The following is a 19,841-nucleotide window of genomic DNA, read 5'->3' on the forward strand; positions in this document are numbered from 1 at the left end:
AAGTAGCCTTGATTTGACTAGTAGTTACTTGCAGTTAATGCTAGAAGAGAATAGTAGAAAGTATACAGAATTTCTTAATAATGGTAGAAGTTACCAATTTCAGAGAATGCCCTTTGGCCTCTCGATTTCTTCAGCGACTTTTATGAGAGCACTGGATAAAGTTTAGGCGAAGAGTTGTTGAAACATGTAACGCTTTAAGTTGACGATATCTTGATTAGCACAGCTTCATGGGAAGAATATTTGGAAATTATTCATCGGATACTTGAAGCATTTAGGAAAGCTGGAGTGACTGTTAACCTGGAAAAAAACGGAATCCGCCAAGTCGCAAATTAAATTCCTTGGGCATATTATTTCGTCGCGACGGATTGAATCGGATCCAACAAAAATGGACAAAGTAAGAAATTTTCCGTCACCTAAGTGCCGTAAGCAACTTAAGTGGTTTTTTGATTTCTGTAATTTTTATCGTCGTTTTCTTTCTGGATGCTACCTATCTTCTCCTGTCTTAATGGACTTGCTGAAAAAGGATGCTACATGGAAATGGACTTCTGAACATCAGGAAGCGTTTGATTCAATAAAAAACCAACTGTGTGAAGCATCTATCCTTCACCACCCTGATTTAAGTGAAAAGTTTTACCTTGGCACCCATTCAAGTGATTATGCGCTTGGCGCAGAATTATATCAATTAATTGAAGTCGATGGAGTTATTGAACTTCATACTATCGCATTTGCGAGCCGCGCACTCACAAGCTGGGAGCGAAAATATACTGTCACGGAAAGAGAAGCACTTGTCATCGTTTGGAGCTTCGAAAAGTTTCGCTTTTATCTATTTGGAAGGCATACTGTCGTAGTGACAGATCACAAAGCATTATCATTCTTGATGAATTGCAAATTGATGCACAATAGGTTAAGCCGGTGGTCGTTAATGCTTCAGCAATACAGTTTTGGGATTCAGTAAATACCAGGAAAGCAGAACGTCGTACCGGATGCGCTGCCAAGGCTATCAGAAGGACAAGATTCAGTTAATGTTGCGCATCCACGCCAGAAAGATATAAGGATTCATTTTATGCGAGGTGTTGAAGGCGAACATCATATATCCAAGATTCTGCGGAACATCAAACAGGAACAGGACGCTGACGAAATATTGAGGATGGTTAAAGAAAAATATGATGATCCGAATGCCGGGAGTAGTGGCAAGATACGTCAATATTATTTAAAACAAGATGGTATCCTTTACCGGCGAAGCAACTTGAATTCTGACCATTGGAGGCTATGTATACCCAAACATGTAGTGGATGAATTAATAAGATACGTTCACGTGAGCTATGCTCGTTTTGGGCCACGTAAATGTATACTAAAATTGCAGGAGAACGTCATCTTCGATAACATGGCACGAAAAGTACGATCAATTCTAAAATCTTGCGATTTCTGTCAAAAAACTAAAGTGTCTACGATTCAGCACAAAGGTTTCATGCATAGCATTATACCTCAAAATCCTGGAAAAATATCAGCTCTTGATCTCTATGAACCGATACCCGGATCAAAAGGGAATTTTACTCAAATTTTGGTTGTGATGGATGTCTTTTCGAAATTTGTACGCGTTTACCCACTCAGGAAAGCCAACAGTAAGATCATAATCAAGAAACTCAGGGAAGAATACTTAGTAAATACTGTCAAGCCAGAGTGCATTTTATCGGACAATGGTCGACAATTTCGGTCACACTTATGGAAAGATTTTATTAATGATGAAGACCCGCGTCCAACACGACTGAACGTCAAATGCGTGAACTCGGACGTTTATTTCGTGCACATGGTGGGAAGAAACATAAAAGATGGATAGAACGATTGACAGATTTTGAAACAGTAATTAATAGTTTGTCGCAAGATTCAACGGGATTGCCGCCATGTACAGTTCTCTTTGGAAAGAAACCTGACAGTACCTTTCATAAATACATTTCCTTTCCGCAATAGAAGGAAATAACGCAAGAGGAGCGCTTTAAAATCGCATTGGAGACGATGAAGAAACGAGCAGAACAGAAGCTGGCACATGACAAGATAGTGAAGCCCATGACGTACAAAGTCGATGATTTACTACTTATTCGAACTCATACGAAATCATCAAGTGCAAATGAAGAGATACAAAAGTTTCATCACTACTACAGAGGACCATTCAAAATTAGAAAACTTGTTCACCCTAATTCGGTTGAAATTGAAATGGTGCAGTCCGGTCAGTATCATAGCCTACATGTAGAAAACATTGCTACTGTGAGCTAGATGCAATCAGTTTTAAGCATTTTATGCTGTCGCGTAAACATTGTGCAGTGCTTGAGTCAGAGACACGTCTATAAGCAATAATAGGAAAGCGTGGCGAGAGTGTTGTGGTTAGTACAGACTGTCAGTGCGCGCGCAGTGTATTTTGTTTCCCCACTGCCGTAATTCCGTTTTGTGTTTGATGTTGGCGAGTCGATATGGAGTAGAGGTGGCAAAAAATAACGTAACTGATAGAAATAACCGGTGATTGAGAAGTAACGGTTACTGCGATAACCGTTCCTCTGATTCTGGCAGTTATTTCAATAACTGTTTAGTGCCAACAGTGCCTCGCGCCATCGGTTGACCGAAGATCGTACTGCGCATTTGGAAGGCGTTCTATAGACCATGGGAATAACTGTGAGACTGCGCGCCATCTGTTGATAAGAACTGTGTACTATTTTGTGGGCCTTCGTTACTTTTAGCATAAACAATTAAATAAAGTTAATGTCCGAGCCGTGGCTGATAGGAGCTGCAGTACAGGCATTAACAAGTACGGTCGTTCCCTTAAGCCACCGCCTTACGTGTTAATTTAGCTTGGACGGGTAGTAGAAGGAAAGTTACTTAGGAATTCGAGCGACTATGGAAATAACTGTCAGAGACCGGTATTCTCCTCTGGCAGTTATCGTTATTGGCTCGTAGTTCTAGTTCTCTGGTAGTTATCGGGCTACCACCACAGATAACCTGGAAGCTGGTAACGGAATAACTGTGTGTCTAGACGTTCCTGACACGGTGACTCCAGTTAAAGGTCGTAGTTCCAGGTGATATTTCCAGAGAGGATAGTAACTGGAGCGAACAAATATTTTCGTACTGCTACGGAAATAGCCGCTGGCCATCGCGAATGACAAATAACATGTCAGATAGTATAACATAATACAGTGGAATATAATAATTATTATCCTCATCATTTGTCAGGAGATTGTCAAAATATGTGAATATATCACAGTAACTGCTAATATTTACAGAATTGGTACACTGACAGAATAAAACACAGTTACGTACTTTTAATAAATTTATCGTACACAGAATACCCGATCTTGACTGTTGCAACCAAGTGCTGTCAAAATTGAAATATAGCAGAATTTTTACCTAAGCTGGTCTATCAGTCTCTTTTACGATATTCATCTACAGAGTAGAAGGAGGGGTCAATGGAAGCGTCTGATTCCACCCGTCTGCTTCGACGTAAAGGTGTTGTGGTGTGTGAATGTCATTACGGCACGGTGTTTATGAGTTGGTTTGTGTGTGTGTGTGTGGGGGGGGGGGGGGGGGGCTGTCGATCTAGGTTGCAGTGCCGGAATTTGCTGGTGGTAATTAAATTTTTTTTTTCTAGCTGTGATGTTTTGTGTATTTATGATGTATTGAATGTGATTTAATTTATGTAGAGATGATTGATTTGTGGACTTTTGGGATTGTGGTTTTATTTTTCGCAGTTGTAGGTGTTGGTTTTTTGGCATCAGTAGCTGTGGTGGACCTATACAGGTCACCGGAAATTACCGATTCCCATTTTCATAGTTGTGTGTGTTGATGTTTTAGTATCGTCATCTGAGGTTGACCTATATAGGTCAAGGGAAATGTCTGATTCCAATTTTCGTACTTTTAGTTGTGGGTATTGGTGTTTTGGTATGGTCATCTATAGTTGACCTATATTGTTCAAGGGAAGTGTCCGATTCCTGCAGATTTTTGTTGGTGTAGCAGAATGCTGTAATTTTTTTTCTTTTTGTTCTTCATTTTGTGTTTTGGGATCATGGTGTGTTTTTTTTACTAGCTTGTCCTCACCCTAAAACCCCCAACTTCCTGCAGTTGTCCCATTGGTTTGATTGTATTTTTGGTGGGAAATGTTATTGTATTATTTATATGTATCTTCGTGTTTGTTGCCATGTGTATGTAGTGACGTCATAGACACACTTAAAATAGCCATTTCCGGCATATTGATGACGGGTAGAATCAGACACTTCTGTATCAAATAGTCTTTCAAACACACTGTAAACCGTGCCTTATCTGAAACCAAGTTTTTAATGGTTGCTGACTTGCTGGCAGTTTATTGAAAATGCATGTTCCTGAATATTGGACCCCCTTTGGACCAAGGTAAGTAATTTTAGGTCTTTATGTAGATTGCTGTTCCCATTTCTAGTACTGATATTATGTATTAAGCTATTGGTTGGAAATACTTGTAACAAATTTCATAAAGGAATAAATATACTAGGAAGCAGTGGTTAGAATACAAAGTTCCTTGAACAGGTTCCTACATGATGTTCTTGAATTGATACCACAAACGATTTTTATTACATGCTTTTACATGCGAAAAACTTTTGCTACATTTGATAAGTTACCACAGAATATGCTCCCTTATGAAATAACAGAATGAAAAAATGTGGTATGCTCTTCCCAACTGAATTTATTATCGAGTTGTAGTCCCAGAAATGTAACACTGTCAACCTTTTCGATCTGCATGTCTTCATATGTTATAAACATGCTGTCGCTGGAGAAATCGAGCAGTTTGCAAATCTGACATAAAACTTGGATTAGCGTACTCACACTTTCCCCAATAGGACTAGCTTTTACAGCACAGGAGTAAACGAATCTGTCACATTACGTATATTTTTTGTTGTATTATAAGGCTGTACACTTTATTCTATTATGTGAGCAGCACAAGAAATTAAGCTTCGAATTTAACCTACAGTACTCAGTTTACATATTACTTTATACTTAAAAACGCACGTTGTTAACATTTTACTTAAACAGTGCTTTGGCGAAGCTCCGCGTACTTTCTGTCGCAGCTGCGAAGATAATATTTCTAATAGCGACCGATAACCTACAAACATATAATATGAAACACTAATAATCGTTCTAACATCAACTAAAATGTACCCGGAGTTAATAAGCTAAGGTTATGACACGATTCATATGACATTCCTGCTATTTCACACTACTCGCAGTTATACTGATAACTAAACTGATGGATTCCAACTATGTCGTTATTTAACTGTCGGAGTTATCGGTATTCGCTAGCGAAAAATAACTTGGCAGTTACTAATAACGGTTAACGATAACGGTTATCAAAGAATAACTGGAACTGTGATAACGGTTACTCCAGAATAACCGTTTGGCCCACCTCTAATATGGAGTGACCGACGTGAAGCGATGCGCGCGCAGCGCGGTCGTCACATGTTACAACTGCAGCAGAGGATGTACCAATCCCTACCAGGACCTAGCACGCAGCGCGACTGTCGCCTGTTCAAGCGCTGCGCTAGCCTGTCAGGTTGGCGAGCTGTGTGGCACGCGAAACCATGGGATGCTGACGTCAGCGACCAGCTGATCAACAACAACAACAACAAGCTTCACGGCGCGGGAGTCGCTGTTATGACACTGTTACTAAAATTCTACCAATTTTCAGAGACAACGAGTCTACAGTCCCCGGCGGCTTCGATGCCACAGCCCTACAATTCATCGAAAGCTACAAATACATGTGTTTTGCATCGCGTCATATAGGGAAGTGAAAAAGCAGAGTAAACAGTGAAAGTGTTATTGTTGTTGTGATGGTATATCCCCGGCGGCAATGATGCCACAGCCCAGTGTGTAGTGAACCATCGTGTGATTTACGACTCAACATATAGGCAGGGACCTAAGGCAGAGTAATTAGATATGAAGTGCTACGTAAAAAAAAAAAAAAAAAAGAAAAGAAAAGTGTTTTACAAGGTGATTATTTGTTTATGGATTACTTTCCGAGGTATGTGCCTTTTGTCAAATTTCTTGTATTACTAACCCTGTAAACTGTGTGCCATAAATATAACAGTATCGCATTTTCAAAATGTGCTGCCACTTGGAGTGTTAATTTATGTGGCGTAGTAATAGTAGAATATTTTCCTGTGAATATTGTGTAGTAGTTAGAGTTGTCTGTTTATTATTTGTTTATTTTTTGATCACATTCATTCAGTTAGGCCTATGTTTCTATTAATTCAATACAGTGACTATCTGATCATTAGTATTTAATTAATTACAAAAAAAAATATTCATGAACAAGCTAATAGACACTTGTTATTCGTGTATCACAGTTAGCCATACTACTTATTTGGGACGTTACAGCATTATGTTTCATGTTGCTATGTTAATTCAGTGACATTATGCAGTGTGCACAAGCATTTGCGATTAACCTGACTTATCTTGTTGCTAATTAGTGAGTGATTTAATGATATAATTTGATTAATGTACTGTGATTAAGTGATACTTGAATTTCTTAAACACCATTTTACTTACACAAATGAGAATTATTCTTAATGACTTGAGGTTCTCCATTAATAAGCAAATAGTTTTGACAAAATAATGTAATTTTACATTTTTTTTTCTTTTTTGTCTTTCTATGTATTTTTCTACTTTAATATTCAAATCTAATATCACTGTTACATTTTTCATATTAAAGTGTTATTTTGGTGGGGATATGTAAGGATACAGTACCCTTGTGTAGTATCGATTATGCACTATGCAGATATCATACATGGTTTAAGCAAAGACTGGAGTGTAGTCAACAATGTGCGAGTGGGTAGCGGTAATCGAGCGATGGAGTCCGTGAGTGGAAGTCGGGTGTGAGAGGCTAGAGAGAGAGGTTGCTCGATAGCAAGGACAGAGATGAGTGGCAGAATGGCACACACTGTTTGATGTTCATAAATGTTTATAAATTGAGTAATTTAATTAATAAATTCCAGCATTTAAGGAAGGAGATGTTATCATTTAGTAGTTTTCACAATAACGGAAGTGGACAACAATGAGTCTCATGGCAAGGAGGAAAGATGTATATTATGCTAAAATAATTAAAATATAACTTCACCTACAGCGTATGCGAATAATTTAGTTTGGTGTGAAACTGGGGGGAGGTTACAAGGGGGATGGCTGGGACTCTTTCTTGCTGGGGGAATGGGGATAGGGAAGGTTGGTGAACTATCTCCTGCAAACTGACTAAATAAAAAATATGCAAACTGAATTTTATATATCAACAATATGTCCTCTGTAATGTAATTGACTTTGATCTGAATTTATTGTCATGTGATCCTTCTTTCTAGCAGCACAGAACAGACTAAGTCTTTTTTCCTGCTAACTCTCAAGTGGAAGAAGGGCAGGGGAAGTGGGGGTAGGGAGGGAGAAGTGGAGGGGAGGGTTGGGAGCTTCTCTCATGATGGGGAAAAGTGGCCCAGAACTGAACTGAAAAGGGGTGACAAGAAAGTGCCCCAGTACTGGCATCTCTTTTCCCAGAGGGATGGGATGAGGAAGGGGATGGGTTGGCTGTTATAAATGAATTAGCATAACAATAGGTTAAGGGGAAGGGGATAGTTTACCCCTGAATGTAATCTTCCTCCTGAATGTATGCAACCCATACAAACAAAGTGCACCACATCACATTTGCTTCACTACTATCTTGTAATGAGGATAAATGGGTTCCCAATTCGATATATTCCCAGGGAATTTCGAGTCCGGCATTCACACAACACAAAGGAACACCACCCAAATATCTTAGCCACAAAGAGTTTCACACATACATAAACACTTACATACACACACACAACACATCTGCAATTTAGTACTACCAGTATTAGATATAATAGCTCAAAAACAATACTATTTTGTGTTTTTACTGATAATACTGCGCATAATTTTAAGTTCACTCTTTAACAACTCAACCTTTCTTAAGCCAGGTCATCATGTTACTTCTGTTATTTTCTGGCAGCAGACTACGAATTGTGTGAAGTTGTAAAAGATGGTGAGCAGGTCTTCCTCTTCAAAAATGCATAGCTTTGCCGCACAACACGTACTGTACATCATAGGTCTAGTAAAAATCTGCGCTCTGTCGAATATATGACAGTTTTTGTATCACATTTGTTTTAATGCATAACAAACAACACTGCCGTCTCCACTAGCATTGGCAGTAGTATCGCCATCTCCGAAACAACACAGAACCTCACCATCACCGCATGCAGATTGCAGATAAATGAGTGTAAGTTAAACTTACGCAAGAAATGGCACAGTACTTACATTAAACAACCATCTGTTGTTTACTTCTTCTGCTATTGTTACAGGTCGCAAAGTACAACTTTCAAGCCACTAAGTTAGCTTGAGGTTTCTGCAATACACCTTCTGTTCACTTTCTTCTTTCCTCTCTTGCGTTGTCCATTTTCTACCCAGAATTTTTGGAACAGATATGCCTTCGATACTGTCCCATCTATTACTATTTTTCTACATTTTGTTCTGTTTTCAGCTTCGTGCATATTTAAGCCAATTTCCACTTTGCTAAGCCGTTTGGATTTGCCTTTTAATTTTTCAGACTGCTCTACTTTCTTGTCTATCTTCTACGAGTCATTCTGTGGCTATGCCAATTTAAGATTACTTGTTTTTTTACTAATTTCGTCTATTTTTTTCTTCACGGTTATATACTTCTATATTACTTATTAATTTAAATGTTACTACCATCTTTATGTCAAACCACCTCCACTAGGATATTGCCACGAACAGAAATGCAAGATTCCTGAATCTCCTCCCCCTACACTTATTCCCTGAGTATGGGACTATTTCTGTACTGTCAGTCTACTTCCTAAAATCTTCTCTACAATCTTTATTTCTTTGTTTCCTTTTATTAACTTAAAATGAGTGTTTGCCATGCTTATGTGAATTCTGGCCCATTAACTGTGGTAAATGTAAATTTTTACAGAACGACTTTTTATTACAGACATCTATTTTTTAGTAAAATACTAAGTTCAGTTTCCGTAATTTTGCCTAGATGGGTCCTTTCTCCCCTGTTTTAAGCTGAATCACTTCTCCTACCCACTTTATTTAATTCTTTAATGTTGTAATCTCTTCTAATTAAATTGCAATCCTATGCCCAGAAAGTTTAAACAGCCATTGCCAGACTGCCCCTAAAGGAGAATGAAATAATAATAAAGAAAAAGGGACTATGGTAACAATAATTCTTTCTGTGCTCTATGTCTGAGTGTATAGCAATAAAAGAAACTGTCTGTCATGCCTCTGACAGCGTTTTGCAGAGTATACAAGCAGATGCAGGTGAAAGGGAAGGAATGTTAGGTTTCATGTTCCTTCCACAAGGGGATAAGTGAGACTGGCCACAAGACTTACTGGAGAAGGATGGTGTAATATATTGATTGTGGACTTGTCCCTTAATCATTCTACCAACTGCCTGAAATAATTTAGAAAATCTGATGGAAAATCCAAACAAAACTGACCGCTCGAGGCATGTAACCCCACCTCTCTGAATTCGGATCCGGTGTCACAACCTATGCCCTCACTCTTTATCACACGTTTAAATCAAATCCCCACCATTGCTTCGTATTAAATACGAGAGATTATTTGATATAATAACATAGCGACGTCATCAAAAGGAAACAGTTTGTTGGTGAACAAAAGATTTTGAAGGTGATTGCTCACTGTACACTGGGTTACAAAACTCGCAGATGTTCCTGGAAAGGACGTATAATTATAAGTAAAAGGAAAAAATTCTTCTATTAAATTTCTGAAAGATATTTTCTCCTTGCTCGTATTGGTATGAATACCATCTACCCAGAGACACCTATTTATTCACTGTTGACACAAAAGTTTTCTGAGTATCGTACCGCGTCATAATGTAAACAAAGGAAAAGAAAACAGCTGTCCTGGAGAAACCAAGGTTTCGGACGCGGTTGCAGTGGCATTCTTTTGGTTTCTCCAGCATAGTTTTTTTCACATTATGAAGCGGTACGACACTCAGAAAACTTTTATGTTAAGTGACTCAAGTCGTAAAAACCTACACAATTATATTTATCAAAAATCCTTTACTGTTTTCCAGAAACTTATTGAAGACCACAAGGCCACATATGTTCCAGGGAAGAAGAGGGATCTCATAGATGCATATTTGTGTGAAATTGCAAAAGCTGAAGAAGCCCAAAATAATAACAGAACATTTATGGGTAAGTAATGCGCAATAAACTTTATTACACGCTTTTATTTTAAATATGATTGATCGGGTGTGTTGGATGTTACACATCCCTGTCGGATTTTACTCCTGCATCTATGATAAGTCTCTGCAAAGTCTTTAACTGCTTCCAAAGTTCCCTCCTCTAAGCGGATACTGACAATTACAATTATTGCAATTTCCTAAAATGGGGATCATCGCAATTACATAACATTCCTGTATTAAGGGCGAATGATGCGTAAAAAAACATACATAAGTTTTTCGAGGACGGTAAAAATGTTATACTTACAACTCTTGTTTTCATCAGAAGGTTTACATGACAAACTCACGCCGGCTGTGGTGGCCGAGCGGTTCTAGGCGCTTCAGTCTGGAACCGCGCGACTGCTAAGATCGCAAGTTCGAATCCTGCCTTGGGCATGGATGTGTGTGATGTCCTTAGGTTAGTTAGGTTTCAGTAGTTCTAAGTTCTACGGGACTGAAGACCTCAGATGTTAAGTCTCATAGTGCTCAGAGCCTTTTGAACCATTTGAGCAAACTCACGTTTGTCAGGCGTCCTAGACTGGCTCGATGAATCATCGAACGTAATCGTATGGCAAATGTCTGTAACCATTTCAAACAGTGGGTGTAACGTAGCAACCAAACTCACCGCCATTTGGTAGCTCTACGGAATCACTTTGAGAGCTTTATTCTACAACTAAGTCAACGATTTTATGTGGTTGCATAATGGTCTTGTTCATCTATGGAGCTATGTACAGTAGTAGTAAGTCTTTGCTAATGTTCGTTGCTTTTGTCTTTCTCTGTTTTATCCGTTATTGTGTTTCGTGATTTCAGTAAAGTTGTATCATTTTAAAATTTTTAGTCAGTTTGTTCGTCAAAAATTTTGTCTCGATATTTACGCGTCTTTATGTAGATTTCTATTTATTCCATGGAGTTAATTATTGGGTCCTTTGTTGTTATGTGGAGGATTTTCATCGAATTTTCGATCTGCTTCACATTGTAATTAATGTGAAAAATTCTACATAAGCCAAACAGGCAGAATTTTCAAAAATACATACCTAGATCATACCATAAACAGTGCCACAAACCTATTCACAGAATTCAAATACATACGAACAGAAAGCCACAGTGTAAACCAGATCGAAAATGCGATGCAAATTTTGCACATAGCACCAAAGGGCCCAATAAAGGGCTTTTTAGAAGAAATAGAAATCAGTATACACAGACACAAACAGCTAGACAAAATTTTTAACGTAGAAACCGACTTAAAACATAAAAATTATATTCACAACTTTACTGAAACTGCAGAACACCACAATGGATAAAACATTAGCAAAGAATTTGCTACAAGCACTCAAAACTCCATAGATGAAAAAGCTAATTATGTAACCATATAAAACCGTTGACTTCGTTGTCAAATCAAGCTGTTAAACTTACGGAAAATATTAAATACCTGTTAACGAATATTGCTCAGCAACAATTTCCAGCTGAGACATTACGTATCTTCAGTTTCGTCTGCGCTACACCTACGATTCGGAGTAGTACAAGGTATTCGACAGTGAAAGCGTTAACGATGTGTCAGGAAGAAAGTACCACGAAACATATACATAAAACAGTTATTAGTTACAAATGAATACAGATATATGCACTAACAACTGCATATGTTTCTGAGCCTCATAATGGCCATGAAGCCGAAATAAGCTTACAGCAGTAAAACTAATACCGTAATAAAAAGTTTTTGTCTAGCAGCATTTTGGGTTACTAAATATATAATGTCCTCACACGAGATCTATAACTCTGCAGGCCCAGAAGAATTCAGAATCTCTACGGGATCTTATCAACACTTCCAGCTGGAATCACAAAAGATGGAGGTGGAGTTAAGGCTTGTTCTGCCCACCTAAGTCACGCATTCTTCGACAGCCAATGAGTGTTCAGTAGTGTTCTGAACGCTCTGCATTGAATCTCGAAGTTGTTTGTTGCAAGTTATCAACTCTCGTGGTAGTGGTTAAGCAAAAAATTCCATTTAAACAGGCGAGAGACATAATATACAGGATAAATGCTTTCTTCAAGCGCATAGCACGTGTATGCGAGCACCGAAACTGTCGCTTGGAGCCGGCAATAAATCAAACTCCGTCGGAGCCCCGACCTGCACGACCGAGTGGGGTAGCGCAGTGGTTAGCCTACTAGACTCGTATTCGGCAGGACGACGGTTCAAACACGCAGCCGGCCATCCTGTTTTAGGGTAAATTTACGTATTTCACGTCTATGTTCACAAATATTGTAGCTCCTTAGAGTACCGGTTTCGGTCAGCAATGACGATCTTCAGATTTGCGGCAAAACACAAATATAACTAGTGGATGTCTACAGCTTAAAACAATAAAATAGATCATGACGAAAAGTATTATTGAAATACATGTGAAACTTAAGCACTTTAAATATGACGAGGCATACCTGTTTTATAGAAAAGCATGTCGTAATGTACTGGAGCCATGGTGACATTGTCAAATGTTAAACACAAAATCAGCACCACCCTCGTCATGCATGTATAAAATGTGCTTTATGCTATAGTCATCTTGTCAGCAGTGCTACTGTTAAAAACAAACTGCCGTGCAGCAGCCACAAGATGCTTGTCTCGCAAGCTGGCCAGATGTCACTACATATTCTTCAATGATGTAATTATACGATATACCATAAAAAGAAGAATACAATCAGTAGTTCACTTGCCAGGTGTTAAAGTCATTACAGTAATGAAATCCAATAAATTAAGACACGATAAAATTTTGGTTGTTAAAAAGGAAATAGATAAGCGAAAATAATTCTAATACTCTCCAGTGGCAAATTATGGACGAAAATATAAAGGCGTAAGTAATAACCAGCTTACAGAGTACACAGAATAATTAAAAAGTGACAGACACAAAGAGTGAAATAAGCCCATTGAATGAAAACATGTTGTAGCAAATAACATAGGCCAACGATGGAAGAACTTTTTTGTTGAAAATACCTTATTCTTATGTTTTTTTGGATGGGAAATCAAAATATCATACTTAAAAAACTGTATTAATCACCATATCTTCACATTTTACAGTTAAATATATTAAATTAAGCGATTTTTTAAAAGAATTTAACAGCTTTTATATAGTTACAATAATTTAAAAAGGCAGTGTAATGAATGTAGATGACGTTGCTAGCACTGCTGAAAAACATTTGCTGTTGTGGTAAATTTGTGATTACAAAACACCAAAGAAACATTACAGACTATGTGAAAAAGTTTTATCTGTCATACTTTGGATCTAAACTTGGTGAGCAAGATAAATCTTGGGTTCCACATAAGGTATGTTATGTGTGTGTTGAAGATCTTACCAAATGGTCCAAAAAGGAGAAAAAAGCCTTTGGATTTGATGTTCCTATAATATGGAGGCAGCCAAGAAATCATTCCAATGATTGCTACTTTTGCAGTGTTGATATTACTGATCATAATCCGAAAAACAAGTAGGTAATAATCTACCCTAACCTTCCATCCGCCATCCGACCAGTAGGAATTGGTGCACATTTGCCTGTTCCTGAATCACCAGATGATTTAAATTCTATTCCAACAGAAGTATTTTCTGATGTACAATCTGATTTACATGAACCAGATGATGAATTCCATTGTAATTCAGAAAGTCTAGAGCCCACATTGTTTACTCAGACCGAGCTTAACGATTTGGTTTGGGATCTGGGCTTAACGAAAGAAAAAGCTGAATTGCTTGGCTCTAGATTAACAGAAAAGAACGTATTGACAGTTGGAACCACATAAACATGTATAGAAAGAGAGAGCAGCAGTTTTCCAAGTTTTTTCAACAAGAAGGTGATTTAGTGTACTGTTCAGACATTCTCGGTCTGTTGAATGAGTTTGGTATTGAATACAAAAAGGAAGACTGGAGGCTGTTTATTGATTCATCCAAAACTAGTTTCAAGGCTGTTTTTTTTTACGCAATGGTAATATGTATGCTTCTACACCTGTTGGACATTCTGTAAGTATGAAAGAAAGCTACGAAAACCTAGAAATAGTGCTAAATAAAATAGGCTATTCTGCTCATGGTTGGATGATATGTGGCGATCTAAAAGTAACATGCATGCTCCTTGGTCAGCAAGGTGGCTTTACCAAATTTCCATGTTTCTTGTGTGAATGGGACAGTAGGGCTAGGGATCAACACTGGTGCAGAAAGAACTGATCTGTGAGGGGGTCTTTAAACCTTTTACGCAAAAACCTTTTAGGTCCAAAAAACGTACTTCTACCACTTCTACATATAAAGCAATGAAACAGTTTGTAAAGGCTTTGCCTAAATATGGACCATGTTTTAAGTATCTCTGCCAAAAGTTTCCACACCTTTCAGACGCTAAACTAAAAGAAGGCGTCTTTGTCGGATATGACATTAGAAAATTGATGTTTGATGTTAACATTGAATCCACAATGACCTTAAATGAGAAAGAAGCATGGGCATCATTCAAGCAAATCGTTAGAAAGTTCTTAGGACACGAAAAAAAACCCAGAATGTGTTTCTATTATAGATACAATGTTAAAGAAGTTTAAAACTTCAGGATATTTAATGAGCTTGAAAGTTCGTTTTTTGAACAGTCACCATAAGTACTTCCCTGAAAATATGGGAAATGTTAGTGAGGAGCAAGGAGAGCGTTTTCACCAGGACGTTAAAGTGATGGAAAAACGCTACCAACATGATGGGGAACTACTGTTGGTCACTTCACCGAGAAGTTCAGCAAGCGACGTATCGTAGAAAAAGCTACAAAAGAAGCTTCAAAGAAAAAAGAGAAAGAAAATACAAATCAATTCCAACTGACAAGTGAAACCTCTATTAACACATATCATTGTTTTAGGTAGCTTGCTGTAAATGCTTATGTTGTAACAAAGCGTTTCATTAATTTCCCCGTTTACCGTATAGCATAAGATTTTTATACTATATAATAAAAAGCATATTGCTCGAAAACTATGGGTGGTACAAAAAAGCTAAGGCAAAATTTGGATTCAACACGTAAAAATCTGTACAGATCAGCTACAAAAGTAAAAAAGCTTTTTAAAAAATTTTTCGTTGGCCTGTGCAATCAACGGGCTCTGTTGACGCTACCGACAGAATGCCACATAGGCCAGAAGTGGTTGGACGAACGTAACCGCCAGAGGGCCCCTCGTACCCTGCGACACGCCGTTCCAAGAAAAGAATGATAAAACCCAAAAAATGGTTCAAATGGCTCTGAGCACTATGGAACTCAACTGCTGAGGTCATTAGTCCCCTAGAAATTAGAACTAGTTAAACCTAACTAACCTAAGGACATCACAAACATCCATGGCCGAGGCAGGATTTGAACCTGCGACCGTAGCGGTCTTGCAGTTCCAGACTGTAGCGCCTTTAACCGCACGGCCACTTCGGCCGGCGGTAAAACCCAGTACCAGTCCATTAACAAGATTATTTAGTTAGTGAAACATGTTACATAAACAGAGAAAGTGTTTTCATTACCCTTCTCGGTTTATATAACATGTTTCACTAACTAGATAATCCTCTTAATGGACTGGTACTGGGATTTATCATTCTTTTCTTGGAACGGCGCGTCGCAGAGTACGAGGGCCGTGCTGGCGGTTGCGTTCCCCTAACCACACCTCGCCTATGCGGCATTCTGTCAGTAGCGTCAACAGAGAGCGCTGATTATTTGCTACAGTATGTTTTCATTCATTGGACTTCTTTCGCTCTTTGTTTTTGTCGTTTTATTTTATTATACTTACGGCTTTATATTTTCATCCATAATTTGCCACTGGAGCGCATCAGAATTATCGCTTAACTTTCTTGTTGTAAACAATCTAACTTTTTTCATGTCTTAAGTTATTGGATTTTATTACTAAAATGACTTTTACATCTGGAAAGCATACTACAGTCTTTACTAATTGTATTCTTCTTTTTACTTATATCGTATAGTTACATCATTGAAGAACATGTGCACGCATACAGTAGCGACATCTGACGAGCTTGCGAGACAAACATTTTTTGGTTTCTGCACGGCAGTTTGTTTTGAACAGTCCCACTGCTGCCAAGAAGACTATAGTATATACCATATTTTATGCACGTATGACGATGCTGGTGCTGATTTTGTGTTTAACAATTGACGATGCCACTGGGGAAATTTGTGGTAAATTCTATGGGACCAAACTGCTAAGGTCATCGGCCCCTAAGCTTACACACTACTTAATCTAACTTATGCTAAGGACAACACACACACCCATGCCCGAGGGAGGACTCGAACCTCTGACCGGGATGGGGGGGGGGGGGGGGGGATGGTGGAGGCGTGCGAGCCGTGACAAGTCGTCTAAGACCAACCGACTACCCTGTGCGACCATGCCGCTACGTCTCCAGTACATTAGGACATTCTTTTTTATAAATAAGTATTCCTCGTCATATTGAAAGCGCATAATTTTCGCATGTATTTCAGTAACTCTTTTCGTCATGGCCTATTTTATTATTTTAAGTTGTAGACATCCACTAGCTGTATTTGTGTTTTGCTGCAGATCTGAAGATGGTATTTCCTGACCGAAACCGGTAGTCTGAGGCCCTGCAATATTTCTGATCATAAAAGTGAAATAAATTTATTCTTCATTTTCGGATCACTATTCTGTTCACGTTCATGTCGCAGCTTTTGAATCCTGATTTAGGTTTTCTGTGATTCCCTGAATCGCTTAAGGCATTGTTCCTTTGAAAGGGCACTGCCGCTTTCCTCCGCCATCCTTCCTTAATCCGAGCTTGTGCTCTGTCGGTAATGACCTTGTTGTGGACGGGAGGGTTAATACTAATCTCCTCCTCCTCCTCGACCTATGCGAACCGTCGTCGTTGGTGAATCGGACTAGAGTGCCTTCAGCTGGATATAACATATTTGAAGAGACTTGGACTCTCGCTGAATTGAGGCTATTATCAGGGCTAAGTAGAGGTGCGTTACACGGAATGAGCGAGGTATCTCCAGGCGGTGGTTAGTATTTTGTACGGTGCGTTTATTCGCAAAGCGCTGTAAAATAGATCTGCTGTCCATAAGCAAAGTAAATATTTCAGCTGTTCTCAAGAGCGTCTAAAAATTTGTAGAAAACCAAACAATATCATCTAAAACAGTTGCGTGGGTATTACTTATGCAAACGACTACTTTTTTGTACAGGATCAGTACATTTTGTAATTTAATTGAGAAACAATTTGAAACAGTTTCTATGGATATTCTGTGTCAGTTCTGTGTGAATGTGTGGTCCTCAACTCTCTGCGTTTATAATGCGTTATTGACTGAACAACAGTGGAGTGATTCGGCGAAAGAAAGAGAGGAAGGGAAAGTAAGGAGCTATAACATGATACACTGACCAACTTCCTCACATTAGCCTGAGATGAGTTTGCTCCATGCGTGCTCAGATGTTGATCACACCTCTATAAAATGGTTCAAATGGCTCTGAGCACTATGGGACTTAACATCTGAGGTCATCAGTCCCTTAGAACTTAGAACTACGTAAACCTAAGGAACCTAAGGACAACAGGCACACACACACACACACACACACACACACACACACACACACACACGTGCCAGAGGCAGGATTCGGACCTGCGGCCGTAGCGGTCACGCGGTTCCAGACTGAAGTGTCTAGAACCTCTCGGTCACTCCGTCCGGCATATCTCGATTCTTGCGTTCTTCGTTTTGTGTTCGTCAACACATTTCGTCCTGAGCCACAAACGAACAAATCATGCTCAGAATCCAGTGACTCGTAGGTGTGAGCCTAATGCAGTTTCATTTTGGAGCACTCCGTGTCAAATGGTTCAAATGGCTCCGAGCACTATGGGACTTAACATCTGTGGTCATCAGTCCCCTAGAACTTAGAACTACTTAAACTTAACTAACCTAAGGACATCACACACATCCATGCCCGAGGCAGGATTCGAACCTGCGACCGTAACAGTCGCGCGGTTCCAGACTACGCGCCTAGAACCGCTAGACCACCGCGGCCGGCCACTCCGTGTCTTTCGACTGGGGACGTAGTAGTGTATTGCAACGAGTCTAGTTCAAGGGGAGATCGATCGAATACTCCAACAGGGTAACAAATTACTAGTAATTTCTTAAAACTTGAACGCGGTAAATACTTAAATTTGAAGACGAGCTGTGTTCACACAGATGACACGAAACTGATGCTGCCGCTAACACATAGAACATTTGGCACTTTATTACAGAGTGATAGTCCAATTATTTGTCTCTGACATGACATAATATTCAGTATAAATGTTCTAGTGGCACGTGGTCAAATCTGTAGTACTAGAACAATGTCGTCATAAGCGATGACTACATTTGATCACTGATTACATAGACAACGGTCAGTGTGGCACTGCTCTCGGACGTACACTGACGGAAAAAAAGTCGCAACACCAAGAAGAAGATGTCAGACATAACCGAAAATTGATAAGCGTTTTTCTACAACTGAAAAGTGTCGTCTATTCAAATTTCTCACCAGTCGCATAAGAGTGGCGTTAGTACCGCCGCTAAGAGGATGCAAATCAGGTTTGCTTTTAATACGCGCTATAACAGTCGTGAGCGTTAGTTACCTTTGAGACTGAACTTGGTGAGTTGATGTTAGTTGAGAACGCCTTCAAGGCAACAAAGATGCCGTTATCAACACTCACTGAATTTAACGAGGTCGTGTAATAGGGCTACAAGAAACTAGATGTTCCTTCCGCAATATAGCAGAAAGACTTGGCAGGAATGTAGCCACTGTACATGATTGCCGCCAGGGGTGGTCACGAGAAGATCGGGCTCCGGATAGTTAGGTGCCACCACCGAGAGGGAAGACCATTGGGTTTGCCTGTGGCTCTGGCGCATCGCACTGCGTCTGCGGCAGCAATTTGAGCAGCAGCTGGCACCACAGTGACCCAACGAACTGTTGCAAATCAGTTACTTCAAGGATAGCTCCGAGCCAGACGCCCTGTTTCGTGCATTCCGCTGATCCCAAAGCGCCCCCATTTGCATCTTCAGTGGCCTCTAGCGAGAGCTTACTGGCGGGCAGAATGGAGGTCTCTGGTTCTACCTCGACGCCAGTGATGCCTGTGTGTTGGTTAGGAAGAGGCCAGCTGAGGGTGTGCAACCAACCTGTCTGCATGCAAGACACACTGTATACACACCTGGAGTTATTGTCTGATGTTTTAGTGTGACAGCAGAAGCACTCTCCTGGTTATCCCACACACCCTGACTACAAATCTGTACGTCAATCTGTTGATTCGACCTGTTGTACTGCCATTCATGGAACGCGTTCTAGGAGTCGTTTTCCAACAGGATAACATTCGCCCGTATACCGCTGTTGTAACATCTGTTTCCAGTCGAGCACACATGGGACATCATCGGGCGACAACTCTAGTGTCTCTGTATTAACTGATCAAGTGCAACAGGCATGGAACTCCACCCCACAAACTTAACATCCAGCACCCGTACTTGCATTCAACATTCTGGTAGTTACACCTGTTATCAATGTGCCAGCATTTCACATTTTCAATGGCTTATCACGTTCTTACATCAACCTGTGATCTTGCAGTGTTAC

At 39.5% G+C, this 19,841-nt stretch overlaps 1 protein-coding gene across 2 annotated transcripts in view; it reads left to right on the plus strand.

Annotated features, from left to right (window-relative positions):
- LOC126187771 (methyl farnesoate epoxidase-like) overlaps window positions 1-19,841 on the plus strand; it is a 308,053-nt gene that overhangs the window by 173,839 nt on the left and 114,373 nt on the right. For both annotated transcript variants that reach the window (XM_049929035.1, XM_049929036.1), the window contains exon 5: window positions 10,127-10,247. In XM_049929035.1, coding sequence (XP_049784992.1) covers window positions 10,127-10,247 — 121 coding nt within the window. The remainder of the gene's footprint in view (window positions 1-10,126; window positions 10,248-19,841) is intronic.

This window comes from Schistocerca cancellata, chromosome 5 (assembly GCF_023864275.1).
Source record: "Schistocerca cancellata isolate TAMUIC-IGC-003103 chromosome 5, iqSchCanc2.1, whole genome shotgun sequence".
Taxonomy (NCBI): domain Eukaryota; kingdom Metazoa; phylum Arthropoda; class Insecta; order Orthoptera; family Acrididae; genus Schistocerca; species Schistocerca cancellata.